This window comes from Grammomys surdaster, unplaced genomic scaffold (genome assembly GCF_004785775.1).
Source record: "Grammomys surdaster isolate TR1022 unplaced genomic scaffold, NIH_TR_1.0 185, whole genome shotgun sequence".
Lineage (NCBI taxonomy): Eukaryota > Metazoa > Chordata > Mammalia > Rodentia > Muridae > Grammomys > Grammomys surdaster.
In genome coordinates, this window is record NW_021604630.1 from 15,301,610 (window position 1) to 15,328,111 (window position 26,502).

The 26,502-nt window shown below is 36.8% G+C and overlaps 1 protein-coding gene and 1 long non-coding RNA gene across 4 annotated transcripts in view; one reads left to right on the top strand and one right to left on the bottom strand.

Moving 5' to 3' along the window:
- The window catches only part of Msr1 (macrophage scavenger receptor 1), a 60,122-nt gene extending 51,685 nt beyond the window's left edge, over window positions 1-8,437 (bottom strand). For 2 of the 3 annotated variants that reach the window (XM_028768257.1, XM_028768259.1), the window contains exon 1: window positions 8,273-8,437. In XM_028768257.1, coding sequence (XP_028624090.1) covers window positions 8,273-8,371 — 99 coding nt within the window. In that variant the 5' untranslated portion in view covers window positions 8,372-8,437. Of the gene's footprint in view, window positions 1-1,777; window positions 1,906-8,272 lie in introns of those variants that run through there. The other variant, XM_028768258.1, reaches the window with a different exon arrangement.
- On the top strand, window positions 462-12,942 carry LOC114621909. Its single transcript, XR_003711490.1, has 3 exons — window positions 462-554; window positions 1,856-1,922; window positions 12,590-12,942. It is a non-coding gene; the product is annotated as an uncharacterized LOC114621909 (long non-coding RNA).
- Window positions 12,943-26,502: the final 13,560 nt, after the last annotated feature.

Consider the following 26,502-nt stretch of genomic DNA (forward strand, 5'->3'; position numbering starts at 1 on the left):
CTGTGTTTACAGATGTGTGACCTTTGCATGTGAAGAGGAGGAGTCTTACTTTTCTAATTAAAAAAAAAAAAAAAAACTCAAGTGACAAAAAATAACTAGCTAGAGAAAAAAACCCATGATTTTCCTTAGAACAAATAGTTATACATGTTTGGAACAAATATTTCCGGTGACTTTCTGGACTGAATTCATGAAACATAGCTTAGTGAGCCAGACTTCCTTTCCAAGGCATCTGCTTATCAGTTTAGAAAGATATGGTCAAGTCACTAGATTTAAATACACAGCAAAAAGTAACTTTTCTCTTTGATTGTTGTTGCTTTTGCTTCAGTAGTCAATTTATTCTTCTTTCATGTATTACATCGCTTCTCTCCTCTCAGTAACTGCCACCAACACCTCTCACCCAGATCAATTTCTCCTTTCCCTTCAGCGAAGAGCAGGCATCTCCAGGATATGAACTGAACACAGGATGATGAGTTACAGTAAGACTAGACACATTCCTTCACATGGAGGCTGATGAAGTAACCCAGTAGAAAGAAATGATCCCTACACCAGGCAAGGTACTGTTCTTTCCTTCCCTTCCATCATGCCTTCTCTCCCTTCTTTCCTGCCCTCTTCCTTTTTCTCCTTCTCTCTCTCCCACTCTTTCTTCTTTGTTTTTTTTTTTTTGGTTTTTGTATTACACAACGTAAATCTGTTCTTTTGTTATTCAAGTTCAATCAACATTCTACTGAGAAATCTATGCTTTTATTTCTATTGACAAGTATCAAAGGCCTTGAATATCTTCATAAAGACCTCAATGGACCACAGTCCCAAGCTTCCTGATACATGAACTGAGAGGGTCAATTACGTACAATTCTAGATCGATATGTACCAAGTCATCTATGAGAGAAGCAAAGAGTCTAGTCTGATATTGCACACTCAGGTGACTACACATATCCGCATTACATTGCATATTCAAAAGGTAGCAAAGAGAATCTTGAAAGTTTCCAACCAAAGGAAGTGTTAAACATTATTTTCATATGATGCAGTGCATATGAAACATCAAAATATCATATAACACTCACTAATGGTTATAGTTTTATATTTCACAAATTCAATTATCACCAAGATTAGGTCAGTGGTAAACCGTTTACCAAGCAGGTTCCATTTATGAAAAAATAAATAAATCTAATCAAACTAATTTTCACATTGAAACAAATGAATTTAATTAAAATACAAGGTTTTTCTCTTTCTCTCTTTTTTTTTTTTCTTTGTGGTATTAGGCTTTAAAATCAAAGTCTCACTCAGTCGTTTATCCTATGGCCCTTTTATCATTAAACTACATCGTAGGGTTTGAAATTCTGCTTGGAAGTAAGTGTAATTAAATAACATAAACTAATAAAATAATTTAAGAGTCTAATAAATTTTCAAGAAGTGGTGCTGATTCTGGCCAAGTGATCTGCATTTTACAGACACTGTTCTTGAAGATAAACGGGGTAACATTTTGTGGGTCATAGTTTAGGCAAGTTGACTAATTTATGAAGAATCCAAAATCGTTTAATCTTTCTTTATGCCCTTCATGGCTGAGGGATGTGTTTGCTGCAGTTTTAACTGAATTCACAGCAGGGTCAGGAAGCAGCCCTCCATCCTGGGCTGGGCATGGAGGACCATCACTCATATCTAAAGGCACTTGCTGCTTTGGGAGATTCATAGACTAGCAAGGATGTGACTAAATCCTTGTGGATAGATTTCTAAAACTATGGCCGAGGGGGTTATTTATTTGGCCGCTCACACGGACTACCTTTGCACGTTGATCATTTCTGAAAATCGGTTTCCACAAATCTTGAGTTGTTCAGTCTGAGGACTTTGATCTTTACAGGATTTCCCACTGGGACACGGGGATACGGAAAGGAAAGTGGAGGACCCAAAAACTTCTCTTTTTTCAGGTAAGGCAAAATTGAAAATGAAAGGAAAAGCCCAAATCAAATAAACATGTTGCAAGACTCAGGATACTGTAGATCCTGTAAGCAAAAGAAAAGGCGGAGCAAGAGCTCCATCACGAAAAGATTAAAATGACCAATTGTGAGGCATGGTGGCGCATGCCTACAACCTCACCTTCTGCCTGTAATCCTGGCACTTGGGAGCCAGTAGCAAGAGGAATGCTGATTAAAGCCAGACTGGGCCACACTGTGAGACTCTCACAAGATAAGCAAACAGAAGCCCTTAGACAACTAAGTCAATGAGTGACAAATAGCCCTGGAGATTGACTGTGGAGGAAGGAGGTTTGGACCAGACCTTGGATCCAGGCTTGCCTTGTTTCCCCTCTTTTAATCCACGATGGAAATGTGGACAACAATTTTACCCATCAAGCAAAACAAGTGAGCAAAGTAACAAAACGGAGTTAACAATAAAGCAGCTCTATAATCACTTCAAAGCCATATTCGAAACGACTATGGCCAAGAGGATAAAACTTGTGACTTTGAGCTCAGGTGGTAATGAATGCGGTGGAAAAAATCCTATTCACACTGTTCATGAAGTTTTTTTGTTTGTTTGTTTGTTTACAGGCTGTTACTGGTCCTTCTCCAAACAAGTAAATACGGGATCATTTTTAGCTTAAATACAAAAGAAACATTGTGGGCTATCTACTCATTTTTCTATGTAGGAAGGTTTATGAATTAAGATAAAAATATTTGTACCTGAAAAACGTCTAGAGAATAAGCTATGGGCTGACAGACACATGTCTGCTTTGTTTAACATTATACCGCAAGAGCTTCAGGCACCCTGGAACTTTGAATACACATTATAATTATCGACTCCATGATTTTATTTGACTTTCTAAGACTTTAAGCTCACGTGTCAGTTTTTGATTGCCAAGTGAGGTAGATATTTAGAAAACCAGTGGGCTGCAGATATGAGATCTTTTGAAGACAGAATTTCTTGAGGATGTTTATTTGTGATTCAGAATCTAAGGTGGTTTGACTTTATTTCCAGTCTCTCAATGGCATCTTTGAGCCTGTATTAACATAGTGGGCCACACAAGAACTTAGTAATTCAATTGGTCAATTGGTCATACACATACATACACACACATATGTATATTTACATACGCACACACATATATACACATACATACACGCACACACATGCACATACACATATATATCTCTATATATGTGTGTGTATGGCTGTGTATATGTGCATGTGTGTTTCTCTCTCTCTCTCTCTCTCTCTCTCTCTCTCTCTGTGTGTGTGTGTGTGTGTGTATGTGTTGCTATGACTTGAGAGTGTGGATATCCCCAAAGCCTTCCCTTGGCACTCTGAGACAGGCTTATCTTTTTGCTCCAACATCCTGAGCTTCCAGCATAATCAAGATGTTTTTCCTAGCTTTGCCTCAACCTTTCCAGAAGTCAGAACATTAATATAAGTAAGTTTGAGCCTGATTGGAATGTTTTGGCTAAAACTGTGAATTCATTTTCCTATTTCTACACATTTTCTGTTTCATCCTTTTGGACCCAGAGCCAGGCTTGCTCTTTAGAGCTGAGGAATACAGATGGATGGATGCCTCTGCCTGGTCCCCCCTGCATTGTTTTGCATTTTGTCACTCTCAACTGGCCTACTGGCACATTCAGGAACACTTTATCAGACTTTGGAATGATTTTGGGGGGAGGGGTGGATATTTAGTTTGGAGGATGTTTATCTAACCCAGTGCTCTCCCTCTAAATGTCCATAATAGCTCATAAATCACTGCATCTCTGGTTTCCTTTCAGTGATATTCTCAACTGCTAAAATGTCTATGCCCTGATAAACCAAAGGATGATTAAAATACAGCTCAACTCCTCGTGGGAAACAATAAATGTGCTGGGCTTACTTAGGAAGCATAGCTGAGGAGTTATTGATAGAAATATGTCTGACCTCAGTGCAGGCCCTCCTGAATGTCTTCAACCAGCATGGATGATGGCTTCTTTGTGTTTGCATAGATGTACGCTCCTTTACCTACTATGTGCATTACTCACTCCCCTGAGTTCATGAAGCCACAGGCAATTAGGACACAACGATATTTAAGTGGGTGGAAGGACTGGCAAGATACTCTGGTAAGTGTTGATCTCATGGAGGGTGGGTAGGTGTACACCACCTTATAACAATCCTGACTGCATCCCGGTGTTTTTCCAAACACAGTGTTCTCATTGACAACCACTGTTCTGTGTGCATTATGAATGTGTTTGCTGAACGTAGATGTGGAGTTTTTATCACTGTGGACAACATCTGCTTTCAGCAATAGGACTGCTGGGATGCCTTTAATAAACATTCAAGTCCATGATGGAAAAACCTTCATGAGCTACAGAAGCAACAAAGATTTGTCACATGTTGGGAGATTTCGCTCAGTTTGTTGTCTATAGTTTTAGCCTTTTTAAGGCCTGTGTGTGTGTGTGTGTGTGTGTGTGTGTGTGTGTGAGAGAGAGAGAGAGAGAGAGAGAGAGAGAGAGAGAGAGAGAGAGAAACTGAGACAGAGACAGAGAGAGAAGGAGGGAAGAATGGGAGGGAAGGAAGAGAGGGGAGAGAAGGAGGGTGGGAAGGAGGGAGGAAAAGAAAGACAGAGAGTTAGAGAGAGAAACAGGTATGTAGACAATATTTATCAGGAAAACAAACCTGAAAAAGATAAAGCCAAGAACAAACTGGGTTAGTGGCTCAGTAAAGAATCATCCAGCACTTCAAGCCATAGACAAACCTTTGGTTATTTTCTGATTAATTTTGGTTTTGTTTTGAGACAACATATCACTAAGTGAGCCAGTCTGGCCTTGACAAGCAGTCTTCCTCCCACAGGCTCCTAAATGGTCACAGGTGTACTAATGAGTCTTGGCCCATGCCTCGACTGTGAGTGTACCAGATCCCAGCTCTGGCCCAACTTTGGCCCTGTCGTCTCCCCCACTTACTGTCCTGATGATCTCAGTGCTCATGTATCAGGTGCAAGGCTCTGTGTTTGATCCCCAGAGCCATAAGGTTAAAAACACAACAAAAAATTAAAATAAAAAAATTACATAGATGGAAAAGACAACATATTTTTAAGGTGACTATATTTCATAGATCTATGTATACCTCAAGGAAAGTTCATGTTTCACACATATAGAATTTAAAAATAAAAAAAAGAACTTGTTATACACTGGAAAATGTTTCATACTTGCTTGAACTTAGTTACCTGACAAAAAAGATATCATTAGTACATTCCATTTTGCCTCAAAGAAATTTATTATTAAAGTTATCAGATTATTTCTGTCTTTATCTGATTTTATTATTAATTTTTTTGGAAATGTAAGAATACAGACAGAGGCGAGTCCTTGTTAGCAGTCTGTGAACAGTTTTACAACATTTTTTCTGTGACCTTAAACGTAATTTCCAATTTAAGAGACAAATAATTTCACATAAAGTGACTTTTCCCAGCCCATGCCTTTGTCCTGATAACGGATTGTGAAATCCTTTGAGCTTGTATAATCTATCAACAGTGTGTTCTCATGAGAACCAATACACATCTCTGCCACATCAGCTTTTATGAAGGGTCAAAAGTTCATGGAGGCAGCAACAGGAAAGCCATATGAAGGAACTCGGAGGTTAACACTAACCACAGTCTTCATTTTCATGCATGTTATCATTAAAACAATGTAGTGACTTGAAAGCCGAGATAAAATTCTACTTCTACCATCCAGCCACTTTAATACAATAAAATCCATCATTCATCACAGGGCACTGGAGTCTTTTTTTTCATAGATCTGGATTTACACAGTGGGTGTTGAAATGTGCATATTGATTTGGTGTGACACATTTTCCTCAAAAATCATGTTTATCTCTTTCTTTGAACTGTCTTTTAAAATTTAAAAACAATGAACTGTATAATATTTAATCAAAAGTGAGTAACTCATTTCTATAACCATTGCTTTTTATGACCACCCCTTTTCTGGAGCTCATGATTTTACTTATATAAATAATGTTGTCATAGCTACTGTGGTTGATAAACCATATTCTTTTGATATTTTTCTGTTTGATTTTATACCAGTGTTGAAGTACTAGACGAAATGAAAACTATTTCAAATGTCTTGGATATAGAAAGAGGATAAAATACTCGTATATATTTGAATAATGTGTGAGGGTGAAGATTTTAAATCTTCACCAGATAATTATTTAGATATTAATGAGAGTTGTGAAACTTCAATACATCTTTGTTACCCTGTGTATAATTAGTGTGGAAGAGATATTTCCATGCAATTATTTATTTACTATGCCTCTCATATATTGCCTGTTTATAGCCATTGCTTGCACACTCCAGGGAAGTTTTCTTATACCTATATGTAACTAAGTAAGGAATTTATGTGTGACTAGCATCTATTAACTATTTGATATTTTTTTGATTGTTTCACAGTACTAGAATTGGACTTAGAAATAAATCTCTGCTCTGTAAAGGTGCCACAAGTAAACTTTAACCCTAGTTCTCTCTCTCTCTCTTATTTTTCATTTTGAGACAAGATCTTACTGAATTTTTTCAGACTGGCCTTGAATTTACTCTCTAGCATGGAAACATCTTCATCTTGTTGTCTGACTACCTTGGCATTCTAAGCAGCTCAATAAGAGACCTCTGACCATGTGTCTGGCCATTTATCTTTTCATATTTCTGCATATCTTTTCTTCTAAGATAAATGTATACTTATAATGGTCATGATCTTCTTTCAGTCATTTTTTCTTAACAGTGGGGTAAATTACACCAATATAACATTTCCTTATTCTTTTAAATTAAAACTCTGCTTTTAATACAGGTAGCTGATAATTTATATCACCTTTAAAGTTAGTATATTTGTGTATGCAGTGCTAAAAATGAATGTGTAAAGATCCCTGTTTAAGACTGAACCATCTTATGCCTTATGGTAGTGGCAATCATCCTTGCTAGTAAAGTAGAAAAAACATCAATATTTGAATAAAAAACCGAAAGTGACAGAAAAGAGCATGATCAAAATATATTCTATAAAATTCTCAAAAATAAAAACAGAAAAATAAATAATAAAAAACCTTAGCAAACTGGTCCTAAGTGGAAAGATTAATGACCATTCTTTTAGGTAAATGACTTCAAGAAAGCAGGAATTATTTGAAGAGCTTTGGATAATTTTTACACTTGTAAAATGCTAATATATTATCAATGAAAAGTTATACTATGAAGGCTGAAGTAATTTTTAAGCTTGCTTAATGCAGAGAAAGCCAGCAATACACCACATCAGCATTTTCCACAATTCTGTATTACTTTATGAGTTTTGCTTATTTAGCTTCAAGGCACTTCTGTGAGCTCTATGGACAGATTCTCTTTGGAAACTAAGACATAAATGGCTTAGGTGCTTCCTCAGTGTTATATAGCTGGAAGTGAGGATCGTCGGGCTTGAAAGCAGACAGGGTACTCATACAATGTGAGCTCCCTGCTACTGCCCTAAACATTCATCATTTCAGCTGTGACTTTTCTGCCACAGTTCCACATGGCCAGTGATAACACCAGCCCAATTTTACGCTGTGTGAGTCTTACTCATCCATCCAAATCACCCTAAATTGTAACGTCTCCACAAAGGTCTTTAATAGTTTTTTCTACCTTTAAAGCCATAGCTCCACCCATTCACCTAGTAGTTATATAAAACAATTTTACTCTGTGGAAGAAACTCAAATTATATTAGTTCTGCTTGGGCATATGCCTTTCATTGAGAACTTCTTACAAAATTAACTGTATATATACATATATTTTTGTTATCCTTCCTCGTACGTAATTCAAACTGTTGTAGCAGAAAAGACTCAACCACCATTCACTCTCTGAGCAAGAAAATATTAATACAGCAATAAGTTTAAAGCTAGAAATGTCACATGAAGAAAAAAGCAAGGAAACATACTAATCTATTAAATGTACTTTAAACAAAGCCAGCATTTCAGCAAAACACACATAGTTATATGACAAAGTTGCTTGATAATCTAACTACAAAGTAGTTTATTTTGTGCATATGTATTACAGTTTTATCAATGAAGACATTGCCAAGAATTTTTACTATCATTTTACCTGTTAAACAAAAACCCTAAACTATTAGTGGTAAAATAAGAGTTTGCTAGAAATTATGGATCAAATACTCTGTTTTCTGTCTGCTGCACTCTCTCTCTCTCTCTCTCTCTCTCTCTCTCTCTCAACACATACACACACATACACACACACATACACATACTTGTACAAGAGTAGGCTCACATCATCAACACAAGTAATTTTAAGAAGAAATAAATTAAACTATACCTCTTTTGCCATTGCCGGTAAAGAAGGCAGCACTGATTTATCCACTTCCCTCTCTTTACAATTGAAACCTAAAATCTTTATCACATAGTATTTCAGCATCTGGCCCACAAGGAAAGGAAATGACACAGTTGTGTGTTGAAAATCTTTCTCTGAATTGTATTTCAATAGCCTTCACATCAATGCACAAGTTAGCAAAATCTAAATTTGTCAGATAACTCATTCCCTTTCCTTATAGCATATTGAAAAAAGAGAAGTTTAAAAAAAAAGAGCAAGAGTTTTGGAGCAGGGTACAAAATTGACATCCTGTCAGCCATCCCTGGCTAATAAGTTATGTGTGACTTCTACAGCATTCATTATTTGACACTATGTCTTCTTACAGTCGTACAGTGTTGAGAAAGATACCGTGTTTTGTTTCTATCACTCTTTCCCCCTGACTTTATAACAAAGAACAAAACAAGAGCCTAAAGAGCAAAACAAAGAAAGGATACAGCATCGAACCACAGTAAGCAACGGTGCTGCTGCTCGCTTCAGCTCTCTCTGAAACGCTTTTAGTTTAATCATTTCAGCATTTTATAGGACCATATTGGAATAAAGGAGGCTGGAGAGCTAGCTTGAGGGAAATCAAAACCCTTTACCTTTTGACACATGGTCAGAGGTTTATACATTTTCCTTATCCATTCAGTTATATTCTGAAGTTCAAGTATAACCCACTTAAAAATTCAATATTGCATTATTAAGATTTTACAGCTAATATTTCTTAAAGAGATATGTTACTTATGTCCCACAAGCAATTATTGGTGCTCCAAACAGAAGGAATTCTTCCTCTTCCTCTTCCTCTTCTTTGTATTATCATCATCATCATCATCATCATCATTTCATACAATACATCTTTAACATACTTTCTCCTCCCTACATTCTTCCCTTCACACACCTCCACTCTCCACATGATCCACTCTCTGTACATTTCCCTTCAGAAAAGAGCAGGCTTCCAAGGGATATCAACCAAAAGCAACATAACAAATCACAATAAGGCTAGGCACAAACCCTCATATCAAGGCTGAGCAGGGCAACCCAGTAGAAGAGAAAATGGTCCCAAGAGTAGGCAAAAGAGTCAGAGACACCCCCATTCCCATTATTAGGAGTCCCACAAAACACCAAGTTACAGAATGCTAATATATATGCAAAGGACCCAGTACAGACCTATGCAGGCTCTATGATCCCTGCTTTAGTCTCTTTGAGCTCCTGTGAGCCTTGCTTAGTTCATTTAGTGGATCGTATTTTCCTGGTGTCCTTGACTATAATGATATTCTGCTATATTCATAGATTGCTAGGTTCCCCTAGCAGTTATAATCAGAAGTGCTTCTTCCAGTAGCAGATGGGAGCAGATCCAGAGAGACCCACAGCCAAACATTAGGCAAAGAGAGAACCCAAATTAGAGATCTCCATTGGGTGTCTCCCCTCAGAGCTTGGGGAATACCATAAGAGTATGGTGAACCCATCCCTAACATACTAATAAAAGGCTAAAAGTGGGCAGGGGTGTAAATCAGTGGTAGAGTATTTGTCAAGCTTTAGCCAAGGGGTCCTGATTCAATTCCTAGCATCACAATTTTTAAATTAAAACAAACGTAGTAAAAGAAGCATTTAAAAGTAGCATATAATTTCTAGCCGTGAAACTTTAAACAAAAAGTAGAATCACGAATCCTTCCACACTGAACTAGCATGAAGGCTGTTGCACTATTTCTTAACCACATGGCTTAAGTTTCTCAAGATTTTAGAAGAAGAGGAACTGGAAACTGACACGCGATCTCATTCATTTTCCATTCATTTTCTCATTTTCTTTATTCTTATTTGTAAATAAATCGGAATATAAAGAATGGGACCTATGGTACCTGAAGTACAATATTCACATACTACGCAGGCATAATTACGCAGGCCTGTGAACCTAGAATTCAGGAGACTGAAGGAGGAAGATTTGGAGTTAGAGGTCTACAAAGCATCTTGTTTGATCTTGCTTCAGGAAAAAAGACTTTCTATATTGTTAAATGTAGATAACCTGTTAATACTACAAGTTCGTAAAAGTCACACTTAAGAAGTCACATAAATTATGATGACTTTCCAATTTTCTATTTTTATGGGATTTTCTAGACTAGGGTCAGCTGATTTTTAGTCTATCTACAACACTGATATATTTCTTTTCTACTTTGCTTCTTCATCCTCTAGTTAATCTAATTGTTCATGTAAAAATAAATCTCTCCTACTTACAAAAATATTCCCTATTCACACATTTTATTTCTATGTAATCATATTTGTTTATACATTTTATGATGTATTATATTATCTATTAGCTATTATTTAATATAATATATTAAAAACTCCTTACCTGGAAACCAGAGAGAAAAGACTAAACTTAAACTAAAGGTTAATTGAAACCATGGAATGAATGAGAAATGCAATACTGTTTATCCTCTCAGGCATGATCAAGAAAGTGTGGTAGGCCAAGGAGATGGTTCAGAGGATAACTGTGTTTGCCACCACCCTTGATGACCTAAGTTTGTTTCCCAGGATCCAGTTGGTGGAAGGCAAGAGCTGATTTCTTCAAGCTGTCTTCTGAGTTCCTCATGTGTACTGTGGAAAAATATCCCAATCCCACCCATCCTTCCAAAACTTAAATGTTAACAAAAAAGAAGTATGGCTTTAAGATGTACTTAAGTAAAATTTCAAGATCCTTGAGCTATGAGCCATCAGAGGTAGCAGATAGGCTGTACTGACTTCAGAATGTCCCAAAATATATTATTTCTTAATCTTAGGTCCACAAATATACCATAGAAAGGTGAAATGGAAATTTCTGGTTTCTTTGGCTATTAAGTTGTGTCAAATTCACATTTTGCTGAAGCAGACATATGAAAGAATGTTTTCCTGAAACAGATACATAAGAAGATGTTTTGCTGAAGCAGATACATGAGAGGATGTGTAATGATTGGAAAGAGTTTGAGTATAACCCAAGCAACAGTGAATGGCACTCTTGCATTGGTTCATCTTGCAATGCTTTTTTGGTCTTTGTTGAGCTTTGCTTATCTTTTCTCTTCATGACTTCATAGAGAGAAAAGTGTCAAAGAACTTCTTGTGGTATTCTGGATGCTTCTTGGTACTTCTGCAGACTCCTGCAGATTAGGCAAAGCCTTGGTAGTTTCTTCTGGATTGAGCTGCTTCTACTGAATAGTTTTTGTTGTTCGTCTATTAAGCTAAACTCTTGCTACTGATTTGTGTTTGGAATCACCCCAAAGAACTATATCTAAACAGGTCCACACCCCTTTTTTAACCTTTCTTTTCCCCTCCCTTTGATCAGTTGTCTAGAAGGGAGGTTGAAACACTTAAGAATACTTATTAGAATAAATTTTGAAAAATCTACAGAGGGGTGTGTACATTCTTCATCAGAAATATTACATAAAAACTAAATAAGAAACATGAGCATACTTTAGGCCATTTGGGTACTCACCTATTATCTGTACTATGAGGCATGGGTCTAGTTACTATATCTCTTCTGCCTTTAAACACGTATTGAAGTGAAGGCAGCATAAAATTAGCTTTGTATCCAGTAAAATTTCATAATCAATCAGGGAAATGAGTTGGGAAAACTGAATTGAACTCCCCAGGGTTCATTGTCATAGAGGTATCATGAATTTAACAGAAGACTTAATATTTTTTGTTCTCTAATGTTTACATGTATGCCTGACCTTTCAACTAGTCATCAGTCATAAGAGATAAAAAATGACATGAAAAGTCTGTAGAGATGGCTTTGAAATTATGAGTATACAATACTTGTTCAGATAATACAAGCTTGATTCCCAGCAACTATATCACTTGCCACAGACTCACATGAAATTCCAGCTTCTGGGATTTTATGATTTCTTCTGTTGTCCACAGACACTGCATCTACATGCACTAACCCATATGCATTCACCCAAATGCAGAATTAAAAATAATAAAATAAAATATGCTAAGTTGTGACATAAGTATATGATTTTTAGGTAATATTTGCAAGTTCTGAAATCAAACAAATGGGTTCTGACTTAATATAGAACTTAAGAATGCTGAAACGGACATATTTTTCCAACTGAATACTGTAACTCTATAGAATTATCAAAACAAAAACATAGGCAAATCCAGTGAACATTTAAAGTTGTGGGAATATGACAGATACATAGAAACTGTTTTTTTTTTTAAAGCATAGACTCCTTACTTGAACCACAAATCCCACATTTTCTTTTTGTCTCCTTTAGACATTTTACTGTCAATCTTCACAATGTTCTGTTTCAGATTACAAAAGAATCAAAAATGGGGCAGAAACTGAAGGAAAGGCCATCCAGAGACTGTCCAACCATGTGATCCACTCCATCTGCACACACCAAACCCCAACACTGTTGCTGATTTCAAGATGTGCTTGAAGACAGGAACCTGGTAGGGCTGTCCTCTGAGAGGCTCTGCCCCCACCTGACTGAGACAAATGCAAATATTCACAGCCAAACATTGGACTGAACCCAAGGTCCCCATTCTAAGAGTTAGGAGAAGGGCTGAAGGAGCTGACGGGGATCGCAACCTCATAGGAAAGACACCAGTATCACTTAACCAGACCCCTCGGAGCTCCCAGGAAATAAACCGCCAACCAAAGAGTATACATGGGCTGGCCCATGGCTCCTGCTACATATGCAACAGAGGACTGCATATCTTGCATCAGAGGAGAGGCTCTTGGTTCTGTGAAAGCTTGATACCCCAGGGAAGGAGGATGCTAGAGGAGCAAGATGCCAGTGGGTGGGTGGGTAAGGGAGCACAGTCTTAGTGGCAAAGGGGAGAGGGATGATGTGGGTAGTTCATGGATCGGAGACCAGGAAGGGGAATAATATTTGAAACGTAAACAAATAAAATGATTAAGAAAAATTAAGTAAGTAAATAGATAAATAAAAATTTTAAAAACGTGTTGAATTTTTCAGACTGCAGAGGCTGGAAATGCCACCTAAAGTACCTGACAATGAAGATAGGGAATTAACTACTTATCATATGATCCAGATATTGCCACAACCAAGACCCACTCTTCACTTAGGAGACATCAGCAGGGCTTCATACTAGCTATGTAAGTGAGGGATCACTACTTGATTCTAGTTCAACTTAATAGAGAAAAAATACTCAGCTATGAAATACTTGTCAAGCCCACTGTCATAAGACAAAGGGCCACACAAAGAAGATAATCATGAATTAAATGCTTCTGTTCCTTATACCTTACCATTCAATGAACAATGCTGCAGAAGAAGACTGGAGGATTGTAGCAGAAAGGGCTGCTACGTCATTTTGTCATTTGTTTTGAGATTGTAGTTTAATAATAATAATTTCCCCTTCCCTTTCCTCCCACCAAGCTCTCCCGTGTACCTGTCCACTCCTTCAAATTTATGACCTGTTTTTCATTAATTTTTATTGTATGCATATATGTGTTTGTATATACATATATCTTTCTAAATGTAGTCTATCAAATTCATATTAATTATTTGTATATATGTTTAAGAAATTATTTTTTAAAGGAAGTATGTAGGGAAACCCAAAGTTTTAGTTTCCGATGGCTATATCTACAGGAACATTTAGCAAAATCTAATACCTTGCTAAAGTAATATAAAAACCTCCTTATAAGTGTATCCTCAATGCCATGGGTCATGCAGTTCTTGGACTACTAGGGAAGTAAAATAATCATTTGCAAAATGATAGTGACTAATTACCATGCAAAGTCAGCAGTCTGCAGCAACCAACACCCACATTTCACCATTTCCTTATGGTCACATCTCACTGAAAAGAACCAGAAATGTAAGAAATAAAAGTAAACATGAATCCATTTGGGTTACTAATTTAGAAACATGAATATACATTGAACTAAATTCAGGCAAGTAAGGCTACAGAATCCTATTGAAGGCAAGATATGGTTTAAGTGAGTTTAAGAGTTGTGAAGATGTCAATTGAATAAAATCTAAAAAACAGAACCAAGTAAATACTTATGCAGAATCTCTGAACTCAAGAGATACCAACCTAGAGATTCCACAAAAAGAAGTGGGGTCTGTGGAGATGTCACACTTTGTGAAGGATCTAGGATTCACATTTGACACCCAGCACACGGGTAAAAGCTGGTAACAGCAGTGAGGGCCTGCAAGTGCTAACAAGGCAGAGACAGATGGCTCCTGAGAGCTCACTGGCCAGCTAGTCTAGCCAAGTGACAATACATTGGTGAGATGTTCTATCCACCCAAAAAGGGAAGAACAATTAAAGAAGATAGTGATGCAGGCTTCTAGCTCTCATACAAATGCACAATCATTCATGTGTACACATGTGAACACACATACCCAGCCATATCACATGCACCCACATGAGAAAGAGAGATAAAGGGGGGAAGGGGAGAGGAGGTGGAGGGGGAGGGAGGGGGAGAGGGAAAGGGAGGGAGGAGAGCTAGAGCGAGAGCAAGAACGAAGGCCAAAGACAAGAGGGAAGGAGGTAGACATAACCTTATACCTTAGAGGAGTGGACTGTAGCAAAGTGGATACTATTTATTTTATAAACATTTCATGCCTTTACTTTTATTTGTCTCTGTTTTGAAATTAGACAATGTTAGTAACAAATTCCTATATTCTCTAGGGTTATCTGTCCAATGACAGAGCATGTTATCACAATGCATATCTTTGAAGTTTTTCCCACTGAATCACCAGGGTCACCTGGATCTTCCATAATCACACACAGTGATACATTCTATGCATCTTCCCCCAGCTTAATTTCCCTAGAACCTATTGCTCATCATTTTCTGTAGCATCTCTAAAGTTAGAGTCCTTCTTTTAGGTTTAGACCTGCCTACAATTGAATAATAAAGGTTGACTTTTCATGTTCCCCACATCTCTTAGCTTGATTCACCGGCAGATTCTAAAGACCCACCATGTATGGAAGATAACGACAATCACAGAAACTCTTGCTTGGTACTCAGGATTCTGTAATGAGAATATCAAACCTTTGCCTGGCTCTCAGCTGACTAAGGCCTTGTCCCTGGGAAAACCTCCCTCTCTTTTGAGTTTCTCCCTAGAATACTAAGAACTGCCTTCTAGATTTAGGATCTTTCTAGCTCACAGCTGACAACAGGCCTTGCTACTTTTCCTCTTTTGTTTTTTCTTTTTCTACACTATTCACTACAAGGAACTTAAATTTTTAACTCTCTTATCTGTAATTTATATGTATTTGTAAAAATAGTCTAGCAAACATGGGCAAATACCTAATTGATATGTGATTAAACGGGATGAAATCAATTAAAGAAAGAATACATATTGTACAAAATATATTCATATTTTATAGGATAGAGAGTAGAGTCATAGTTCATTCTCACAGTTTCAGTTAATATGAGTTGATAAAATGTACATTAAAGATCAGACAATTTTAAGTAGTTTTTGAAAGTCATTTCATTCAAGAGTTCTATTCAGGAAGGATGTTGCTTCATGTACTCAGTGAAAAATAGAACTTTTCTCCGTTTTTACTTCATATATGCTATCCAACTAGCTGCAGCCTTCTGCTTTTCATGGAAGGCTGACACATTAGTCAGAGTCAAGTGGCCGCCAGACATCCGGCTGCTGACCACACTTGGTCAAAGGGAAGCTAAGCAGCAGATTTCCCAAAGGAAGAAGGGTAAATCTCCATATGAACTTCCACATAAAGTATCAAAAGTTAATCAAAGGAATATAGTCTTAGAATGCTTATAGTGTTTTAAACAATTATATGACTCTATAAACAAAAGAGCAAAAAACGACTAGGTCTGTTGGGTAAATTTTTAACAATAATATCTCTTATATTTGCCTCATCCTTAACACCTGCCACTGTTGTTGGGATTCAAAACATTTTTGCTGTAGAATTACCCAGGTTTAAGATTTACTATATCTCAAGAGTTGGATAATTTATGGAAAGTTCCAGAAAGTTGATAAAAGCAGGGAAAAAATGTCAGAATAACTTCCTTATTTTGAAGATATCTATATCCTAATTCTCAAAAGAGAAACCCTCATTTCAGGTTAAAGGAGAGCCACATTTTTATGTAGAATTAATTACATTTACATTGAGGCTGCTCAGTTGACATTACAGGAAGTGGATTGTTCTGGATCACCCAAGTGATTCTAAGTAAAAGCTGAAAACAAAGAAATAGGAGGAAAGTCAGAGGACGTAAGCTCTGAGAGAATAGACAGAGAAATGAAAAATTGCTGACCTTGATGATGGAGATAGAAATCCTCTTACTAAACATTATGAGTGGTACCCAAAATAAGAAAACATAAGGACACATTGTATTTCTCTTTCAAGCATCCAGAAAGCATTGCTAACATGTTAGCAACTTGATTTTATTTCGAGAAGATTCACTTTGAACATTTAATCTATACACTGATAGGAGAATAAATTCTTGCTTCTTATGCCACTCTTTGTATAGACAGGAGCAACAGTATTAGAAGAACAACAATTTTGCTAGGTTTTTTGAGTGTAGTAGCAAAATACAAGTGTGGGTGGCTTATAAACAGAAGTCTGTACCTCTCAGGCCTAGAGGTAAAGGCAGGTCAGCTCTAAACTGGATGTCTTCATCATACCTTCTCTGCAATGTTCAGGCATCTTTGGAGAAGAGTGTGCAGAAAAATTGTATGATCCAGAAGTGGTAGACAACTCTTAGAAATAAAAAGCCTTTCCAGGCACCTCAAGACACATATGTGCTTACAGAGACTATATCAGGGTGTAAAGACCTGCAAAGATTCAAGTCAGACAAGGGAAAATGGTCACAGAGTCCCACCATTAGCCAAGAAGTTGTTTGCAATTGATAGCTGCCTGAAGATGAAATGTTACTTTTCTTTTCATGGAGTGTCATGAAGTATATCAACTACACTCTAAGGCAGAACCCTCACTCAGGAATAGTTAGTTGTACATCACAAATCAGACCCCAGACTTTTGTTACGACATTTTTGTTTTATTTTTCTTTTGTTTTATTTTAAGAGAGTTAAAAGACACAAAGAACATAAAGATGAGAGGGACAAAAGATGAGGTTAGACTCAGGGAGATGTTAAGGGGAAATGTGAGCAAAAGATGTATGAAGTTCACAAATAATATACAAGTATACGTTAAAGATTAGCAGAAGCACTAGACTCTCAGAACTCACTTCATTTTATTTTTATATCTACATCTCTGGGAATTGTGGATCTATCTTGGGATTATTTTCCCTAAGTGCAAAATCAAAATAAGTGATAAGAAGAGCTATTTTTCTGTAATGGGTAGAATCCAAATCAGCTTTGTGAGGTTTAAGGTATGGGATGACAATGCTCTGGTTTGCAGAACCCAATGGAGGTCACTGAAACCCTCTAGGGAGAGGAATTCAGGACAGAAGATAGTAATCACTCTGTGATGCTTCTATAGAAAGTTAGGTGATAAAAAGTTACACAACAAAGTGTTTCTCCTCACTGGGGTGCAGGTGAGTGCCCTCTAGTGGGCATGAACACAGAAAATAAATATTTTATGCTATTGTCCAGAGTTTCGTAAACAAACAACTATCAATGCAGTAGTAAGGATAGCAATTGTCACTTGTAATTTCAACATTATGGGCAGGTTAAAATGAAATGTGTTTGTGTTTTGAGTTGTTGACTAATGGCTGTGTTTGGCCATTTGTGTAAATAGCATACAGACTTCCTTTAAGACATTAAAAGGCCTATGTCCAGGAATTTCCAGCCTCCTGTTACAGAATCCAAGCATTAGAAAGTTAAGAATAAGAAAGCCAAAGGCCAAAGGGCATACATTTTTTTTGGATTATACATTCCCTCCCCCCCCAATCTGCTTTTATACCATTTTAATTACATGCAAGTATTAAGGTCAGTTCTAGGTTGAGGAACTAGCAATAAAATAGATGCAAATAGTCAAGGAACTAGGAAGACAATAAGCACAAATAGTCAAAGAACAAGCAAGGCAATAAACAAAGTCCCATGATCATAGTTTCTAAGGGCTTATCAGGATAACCAAAAATCAGTATCATTTGTCATGCAAGTAGACCATTCAATTTCTCTATTTGCAAGCAGGAACGGCTATATAGTAACACTAATCACACGGACAACTCTATGCAACTTGGTTATTTGGGGGAAAGTAATGTCTAACTTTTCTTTTTATCAAGAAAAATTAATTTCTCTTGAAAGAAAAAACACTCTATCAGACTCACAGAGTCAGCACAGGAAATGCTTGATTATGTCTCCCATGCTACACGCTTCCTGGGAACAAGCTTCTTCAGCCATCACACACATGAAGCAACCATTCAGCCCAGCTATCACTATCAAATCACAGAAGGTATGACCACACAGATTCTTTCAAGACATTTGCCATATTTATTCTGCTTCCTCAGATGTGTCATGAATTTGGGATATGTTTTGTCATCCTTAGAAATGTTCAATTTTAAACTATTCTTTAAACTGTAGAGATTTAAAGACAAAATCCCTGTTGTCAAAATCTCTGGTCAAAAGCATATTCAGAGCTTCATGAAATAGGCTCTAGTGATAGGATGAAGTCGTACAGCTTTCTTTAGGACAAGAATTTTCAAACTGCGTCTAACTATGAACCGTGGGCATGATGATAAAGATTAAAGAAAACAGCGACATTTGTCATTTGCCAAAGTATAGGAGACCTCACAGAGGACAAAAGGCAGCTGCATGTTTTGAATAATATTTCAAAGAAGAGGAAGATTTCTAAAATGGAAAAAAATGAAACTATAATAAGTTTCTCAAGATTGCATTTTTAATAATATGAATGATGATGAGCTTTTTATTATTTAGATATGCAGACAAATTATCTTAAGAATATCCCTTTACTATGCAAAAGCCTTTTGAAAATGCAAATGAGTTCATCTCCATTTGCTATATTTTTTACAACAAATATACATAGCACTTCACATGGCATTATCATAACCCAGGGGAGCAGTCTTCTATAGCTGATTCTTCTTTATATGAAAAGGTTTTTGTATGTGTATTTGTTCTTTTATTTTGGCTTACTGAGCTAGAGAGTGGCATACAAAATGTTCCATCTTAAAACTTAGAACAAAGACACTATACTTACATTTAAATATATTTACAAGCCAAAGAGAGATTAAAGAGAATTGCTTGAAAATTGATGCTGACATTATTATATTTACATTTTGAAATGGAGAAAGATACTAGTATCCATCTGGTATCCAGGTATTATGAAAGACACTAGTAGCCATCTGGTACCCACATATTACAAAGCTGTTTAGACGTTGGATCTAACTTCTAGAACATACTTTGTAACATCAGGTAAAAAACTTACTTAGCCTGATATTTTTATTGTCAAATGAAAATTAAAATGAAACATGAATTAAAATTTCTTTTAGACAGTAACTAAAGCCAAGAGGTAACTTCTTAGTTTTCTAAATATATAAAGGTGTTGACATCTACTGCATCTCCCACAGGTTTACTGTCAAACAGCAAACTATAAATTAAGTATACAAAAATTTTAAAATACAAATCCAATGTAAGAACATGCACATAGTGGTTCTCCCCTTAAGCTTAGCACTGTGAAATTGATAAGAACAACTTTTATTATTTTCCTGCCACAAGCATTGCCTGCAGAGTATAATGCTATCTCAAAATATCAAAGAACAAATAGGAAAAAATATGCAAAATAAAAGAAAAATTAAAAATTGAATCACCTTTATTAATGTTTATATTGTTTTTCCAAATTCATAATCTCTTCAGAAATATACACTGACTTACTAGTTAATTTCTGCAGCTTCTATACCTGATTGTTGAAGAGCAAATGGTTTTGGCACACTGATTTATCCAGCAATTCAATCAAAGAGTTTAATTTCAAAGAAATGCAGCAGGCAGTTTTGCTTTCTGCTTTTAAAATTAATCTTTTAAATTTTGAAGGTTTATTTTATTTTATTTTATTTTATTTTATTTTATTTTATTTGCATGGATGTTTTTCCTTCACGTGTGTCTCTGGAGCATGTGGTTGATACACAGAGGTCAGCAGAAGATGTTTGATTTCCCCTGGAGCTCCAGTTAAAGACTGTTATAGCCACCATATCGGTGCTGGAAACAGAATTCTGTTCCTCCACAAGAGTAATAACTGCTGTTAACCACTAAGGCAAATTCGCAGTCCCTTATTTATTACTTTTTCAGTAGAATTCCTTTTATTTTGACATTTCAACAATGGAAATACAATTTTTAAACATGACATATTATTAGAAAGATCTTTATTATGCATACTATATAATTAACTAACTATATAGTATATATACTATATATTATACTCACTTGTAGAGTCTACTATTACAGCCTTATGATAAAAATCTGAACCTCGAGCCATGGTATTGAGTTTCAAATCTTGAATTTAGGACTTATCTACTATGCATCATTTTGCACAAATTATTTAACCCCCCTGCCTACTTTTCCTGTTGGATCACAAAGATAAAGTCAAGCTACATGGTAGACTTGTAAATGATCTTAAGCTAGCCTTTCCTAGTGATTAAGAATGGGTGTCAGCCTCCTGTAACCAGCCAGAAACCCCAGTGGAGCTATAGAGACATCAACTCACCCACAAAACTTTCAACCTAAATTTTGTCCTATCTTTAAGTAATATAGGCATGGGGCAGAAAGCAGAGACTGAGGGAATGGCCAAACAGTAACTTGCCCAACTTGAGACCCATCCCATGGCAAGCATTAATCCCTGACATTATTAATGATACTCTGTTACGTTTGCAGACATGTTGTCCTCTGAGAGGCTCCACCCAGCAGTTGACTCAGGCAGATACAGTGAATAGTCAAACAGTGAGTAGAGCTTAGGAACTCTTATGGAAGAATAGGAGGAAGAATTAAGGTACCCTAAAGGGATAGTGACTCCACAGGAAGACCAACAGAACCATCTAACCTGGTCCCTTCGGGTTCTCAGAGTCTGAACCACCAACCAAAGAACATACTGGACCTAGGCCTGCAGGCACATATGTAGTAGATGTGCAGCTTGGTCTTCATGTGGGTCCCGAACAACTGGGACTGGGTTATCCCAAGAGCTGTTGCCTTCTAGCTGGACTGCCTTGTCTGGCCTCAGTGGGAACGAAAACAGCCTCCCAGAGACTTGAAATGCCAGGGCATGGGAGATACCCAAAGGGAGAGACACGGAGTCAGAGGAGAAGAGGAGAGGGGATAGGGGAAGGATTGTGGTCTGGGTGGCTGGGGGGGGGGTCAATGAGCAAGATGCAAAGTGAATTAGTGAAAATATTAAATTAAAAACATCTTGTACGGATTTAATTTTTAAAAAATGGTTATCAGGCATCACTATTGGTATTAACATATTCTTGTGATATCTGTTTTATGTTTATTTTTGGTGCTCATTTACATTCTTTTTAGTGGATAAAAAATATTCCAGGTAGATGTTAACTTCTTTTACATTCTGTAAAAAAAAAAAAAGAAAGAAAAACCTATCATGTAATAAATCTGTTTGCTTTGTGGGTTGTGTTTTCCTGATGTCCTTGACTCTTTTGCTTCCTCTGACCCTTCCTTCTCCTCCTCTGCAGTACTCCCTAGGCTAATAATAATAATAAATCACTTAAAAATTTTTATTTGCAAAAATAACAGCAACATATTTTGTAAATATTGAGAGCTCTGGGGTAAACCTGAGATCTAATTCAAGCCTACTCAGATTTTTTATCAGAGTGTTGTTAACATCCTAGTATGATTGTTTTCTTTTTTCATATCAACTGGGCAAGTTTATGTACTACTTGTATACTGATTCCTAAAATGTTTTGAGGATCGACAGCATAAGTTATTATTAATGGTTTTCATCTGTGGAAAAGCATTTTACTGCATACTAAGCAGCTTTAAAAGTTACAGAGCCTTTCAAATTGTGTATAATATTTCTGGAATGACTGTTTTGTCTTTCACAAATTATATTTATTTTTCTAGGATTTAATATACACTCATAAAGGTAAATTGTATGCCCAGCAGTAGACAGCCAACAGAAATGAAATTCTTTGGAAGTTCCTTATCTTATCATGTTATATTGGGAGATATATATATATATTTGCTCTTGAGAGCTCTGAGTGAACTTGAGAGATCTCATCTAAGCCTACTAGCTTTTTTGTTTCACATTAATATTACCATCCTGGTGTGATGTGATATATATATAATTTTATCCCACGGGTTTTGATATTATTGTCAGATTTTGACATACATTGTGAGAAGACCTTAGTTTGTAAAACACAGCACATTGCCAATCTATGCAGGTTTAGAGGTCTTAAGTGATACGAAGTGAAGGTTTGGTTATAGAAAGGGGTGAATGAACAAATAGAAATAGTGTCAATTTTTCTTTCTTTAGTACCCTTTTTAATCTGAAATACTTATGTGCTTTCTTATTACAGTTGTAGTCACTAATGTTTAAATTAATGTAGGACAGTCTTAATCCTTCTAGAAAATCTTCAAAGTTTAGCTTCATTATTGTACTTTCATAAAGGAAAAAGATAGTAATATTATTTAATTATTTAGCATTATATTTTTGTAGTGTTTGTATAAAATCTCAAGTAAAACTACAGTGTTAAAAAGTAAATTAAGTAAATATATCTAGTGATTTCTATTTTACTTTATTCATTTTCTGTATGATTTATATTCCATATAGTATTGTTTTTCACATTTGCATATTGTTTTTTATGCATTTCTTCTAGATTTACTTTTTCTGTTACTTAAAGTACATACTCTACATCCTATGATAAACATTTTCTTTTTGTTTAGTTGGAAATGCTAAGCTTCCTGTCAACCTAACTCAGTATTCATGGGAAAATTCTAATTAGTAAGCTTTGTCTTTGACTACAGCTAATAGATAATTCTGATAATATTAAAAAGAATTAAAAACCAATCTTATGTGTCTTTTATAGTGCTTTATAGTCTTCTTATTTTCTTGATGGTTTGTAGACTATGGTTGGCACATGAGTGTCATTTATTGTTCATGCTTTAGTAATTACAGCTGAGTTCTAGCAGGATTTATGTATTTCTCTCTAGGTAGATCTAAAGTTAATTCTTCACATACCATTTTCTATTACTGGGATTACCTGGGGTTTGTATTTTGACTACTAAATTTTCCTTGTAGATAAAAATCTATTTTTTTGCAGTTTTCTTATTGGATGTTTTATTTACATTTCATATGTTATCCCCTTATCCCGTCCCCCCCCCCAGGAACCGCCTATTCCCTCACCCCTCCTCCTGCTTCTCTGCGGATGTACCCCTACTCACCCCACACTCCCACCTCCCCACCCTCAAATTCCCACCCACTGGGGCGTCTAGCCTTCATGAGACCAAGGATCTCTTCTCTCACCTATGCCTGACAGGGCCTTCCACCCTTACATATGCAGCTGGAGCCATGGATCTCTCCCTAAGTGCTACCACTCCTGGACATATACCCAGAAGATGCTCTAACATATAACAGGGACATATGCTCAACTATGTTCATAGAAGCCTTATTTATAATAGCCAGAAGCTGGAAAGAACCCAGACGTCCTTCAACAGAAGAATGGATACAAAAAAATGTGGTACATTTACACAATGAAGTATTACTCAGCTATTAAAAACAACGAATTCAAGAAATCCCTAGGTAAATGGATGGAACTAGAAAATATCATCCTGAGTGAGGTAAGCCAATCAAAAATGAACACACATGGTATTCATTCACTGATTATTGGATAAAAATCTATTTCTTATATATAACATAACTTCAAAATAATTATGAAATAGATAAGTAAATGCCTAAAGATATTTAATTTTCAACATTTTGTTTTTTACTTCTATTTGGTTAGTATTACCTTTCCTGGAAACTTTTAACATATTTATTTTAAATTTGTCATGTGTTACATTTTAGCATTTCCCATTTTGAATAGATTGGTTCCTTATTGTTGATTTTGTTTCCTCCTCTCTGCTGATTTTTTCCACATGATTTGCAACTTTAACATCAATGCTGTCTTTGATAAAAACACGATTACTCTCTTTTTCTGTTTTTCCTTTTGGTTAGAAATCTTGTGCTTGTTTGCTTGCTTCCTCTCCTCCTCCCTCTCCTCTTCCTCCTCCTCCTTCTTCTTAATGCACACTGTCACTTTAGTAGGCTTTCTTTTTTTCTTTTTTAAATTAATTAATTATTTATATCTCAAGGGCTACTTCTCTTCCTGTTCCCCCCTACACAGAGAGTCCCTCCACTCATTCCCTCCTATTCACCTCTGAGAGGATGGAGCCCCTGGTATCCCCAAACCCTGTGCTCAACTATCTGCAGGATTCAGTGCATCCTCTTCTACTGAGGCCGGACAATGCAGCCTTCTGATACATATTTGCTGGGGGCCTTGGTCCAGCCATGTATGCTCTTTGGTCCGTGGCTCAGTCTCTGAGAGCTCCCAGGAGTCCAGTTTAGTAGACACTGTTGGTCTTCTTGTGGGGTTCCTATCCCCTTCAGGGTCTTCAATCCTTGCCCCAACATTTCCATAAGGGTCTCTGGTCTCTGTTCAATGTTTGGCTGTTGGTATCTGCATCTGTTTTAGCCAGATGCTGGATAGAGCTTTTCAAAGGACATCTATGCTAGGCTCCTGTATATAAGGATAATAGACTATCATTAATAGTGACAGGGCTTGCCCATGAGATAGGCCTGAAGTTGAGGTGTTTATTGGTTGGCGATTCCTTCAGCATCTTCTCCATCTTTGTCCCTGCATTTCTTTTAGACAGGACAAATTTGGGGTCAAATCTTTTGTGGGAGGTTTGGTGTCCTTATACTTCCACTGTGGGTCCTTCCTGCTTACAGGAGGTGGCCCTTTCAGGTTCCATGTCCCCACTGTTAGGCATATAGGTTAATGTCACCTGCATTGACTTCTTGGAGCCTCCACTATCCTAGGTTTCTGAAACTTCCAAGAGACTTCCCCCCCCATACATCCCCACCCCTGACAGCTGCAGATTTACATTTATTCTCCTGGTTCTCTTGACCTCCTGTCTCTCTCCACACCAGATGCTGAACCCTATTCCCCTAAAACAGCACCAGGGTCAATTCTAAATTCAGATGTGTTACTTATAGTCATGAGTTCTCTAAGGCACTGAAAAAAGTTTCCTGTGTGTAGCCAGCATGAGTGTTACTTAGCTACTGTATAATGCGCATCTTTCACTTTCTCCATTCCCTGCATCTGCCACCCGCCCCGAAAGTACAGCAGACAGACAGAAAGGAGGAGTCCTATCCTAGCCTTCAGTTCATGTAGTAAAGAGGCCTGGCTCTCTTGTCCACTGTTTGTAAATCTCTGTTGCTACTGATTATTATCTAGTTCAGCCTATATCTGATAACAGTGCCCTAAGTCCTACATTAGATTTCTCTCATCCTATGAAACAATGTACAAAATATTTGTATATAAATATATGTATGTATGTCACTCTATATTTATAATCATTTCCTCTTGTGTTAGTCTGGGTTCTTAAAAAAGTACATACTGAGGGGCTGGAGAGATGGACCAACACTTAAGAGCATTTGCTGATTTTGTAGAAAGGCATAGCATGGTTTCCAACACACACACACATGGAGAGCTCATAATTGCCTATAACTTTAGATTCAGGGAATTTACTTTTTCTGTTTTGGCCTCTAGGGCCACCCTCAAAAGCATGACATATATTCATGATCATACATGCATCTACTCATAAAAAGTATTTTTTAAAAAAGAAACAGATACCAAGACAATTTATTCAAAAGTATGTTAGAGAATTGTTTGTGAGAAAAGACAAGAGTAGAACCACAAGAACCTGAGTCACTGAGGGGACAAACTTTACCTAAGGAATTGCATAGGTACCACTGGCCTGTGGCTATGGCTATGGGGAACTTTATTGACTATTAATTGATGTAGGAGGGTCCAGGTGACATCACTCTAGGCAGATGGTCTTAGACTGATTAGGAAAATTAGCTGGGCATGAACTAGTAAATGAGACAAAGAACAAAAAAGCATCAAGGAGTGAGTCTCCATCATTCCTCTCTATAGTTTTCTAGGTTGAAGAACTCTGAGTTCCTGCTATGACATTCCTCAAAGACAGATTTGTAATCTAGAAGTGTAAGGCAAAGATAGTTGAAACTAGCGAGTGATTAGGAATGATAACAAGCCATTTATGAAGGTATTTCCCATTTATTGTGCCATGTTTATAATCTCC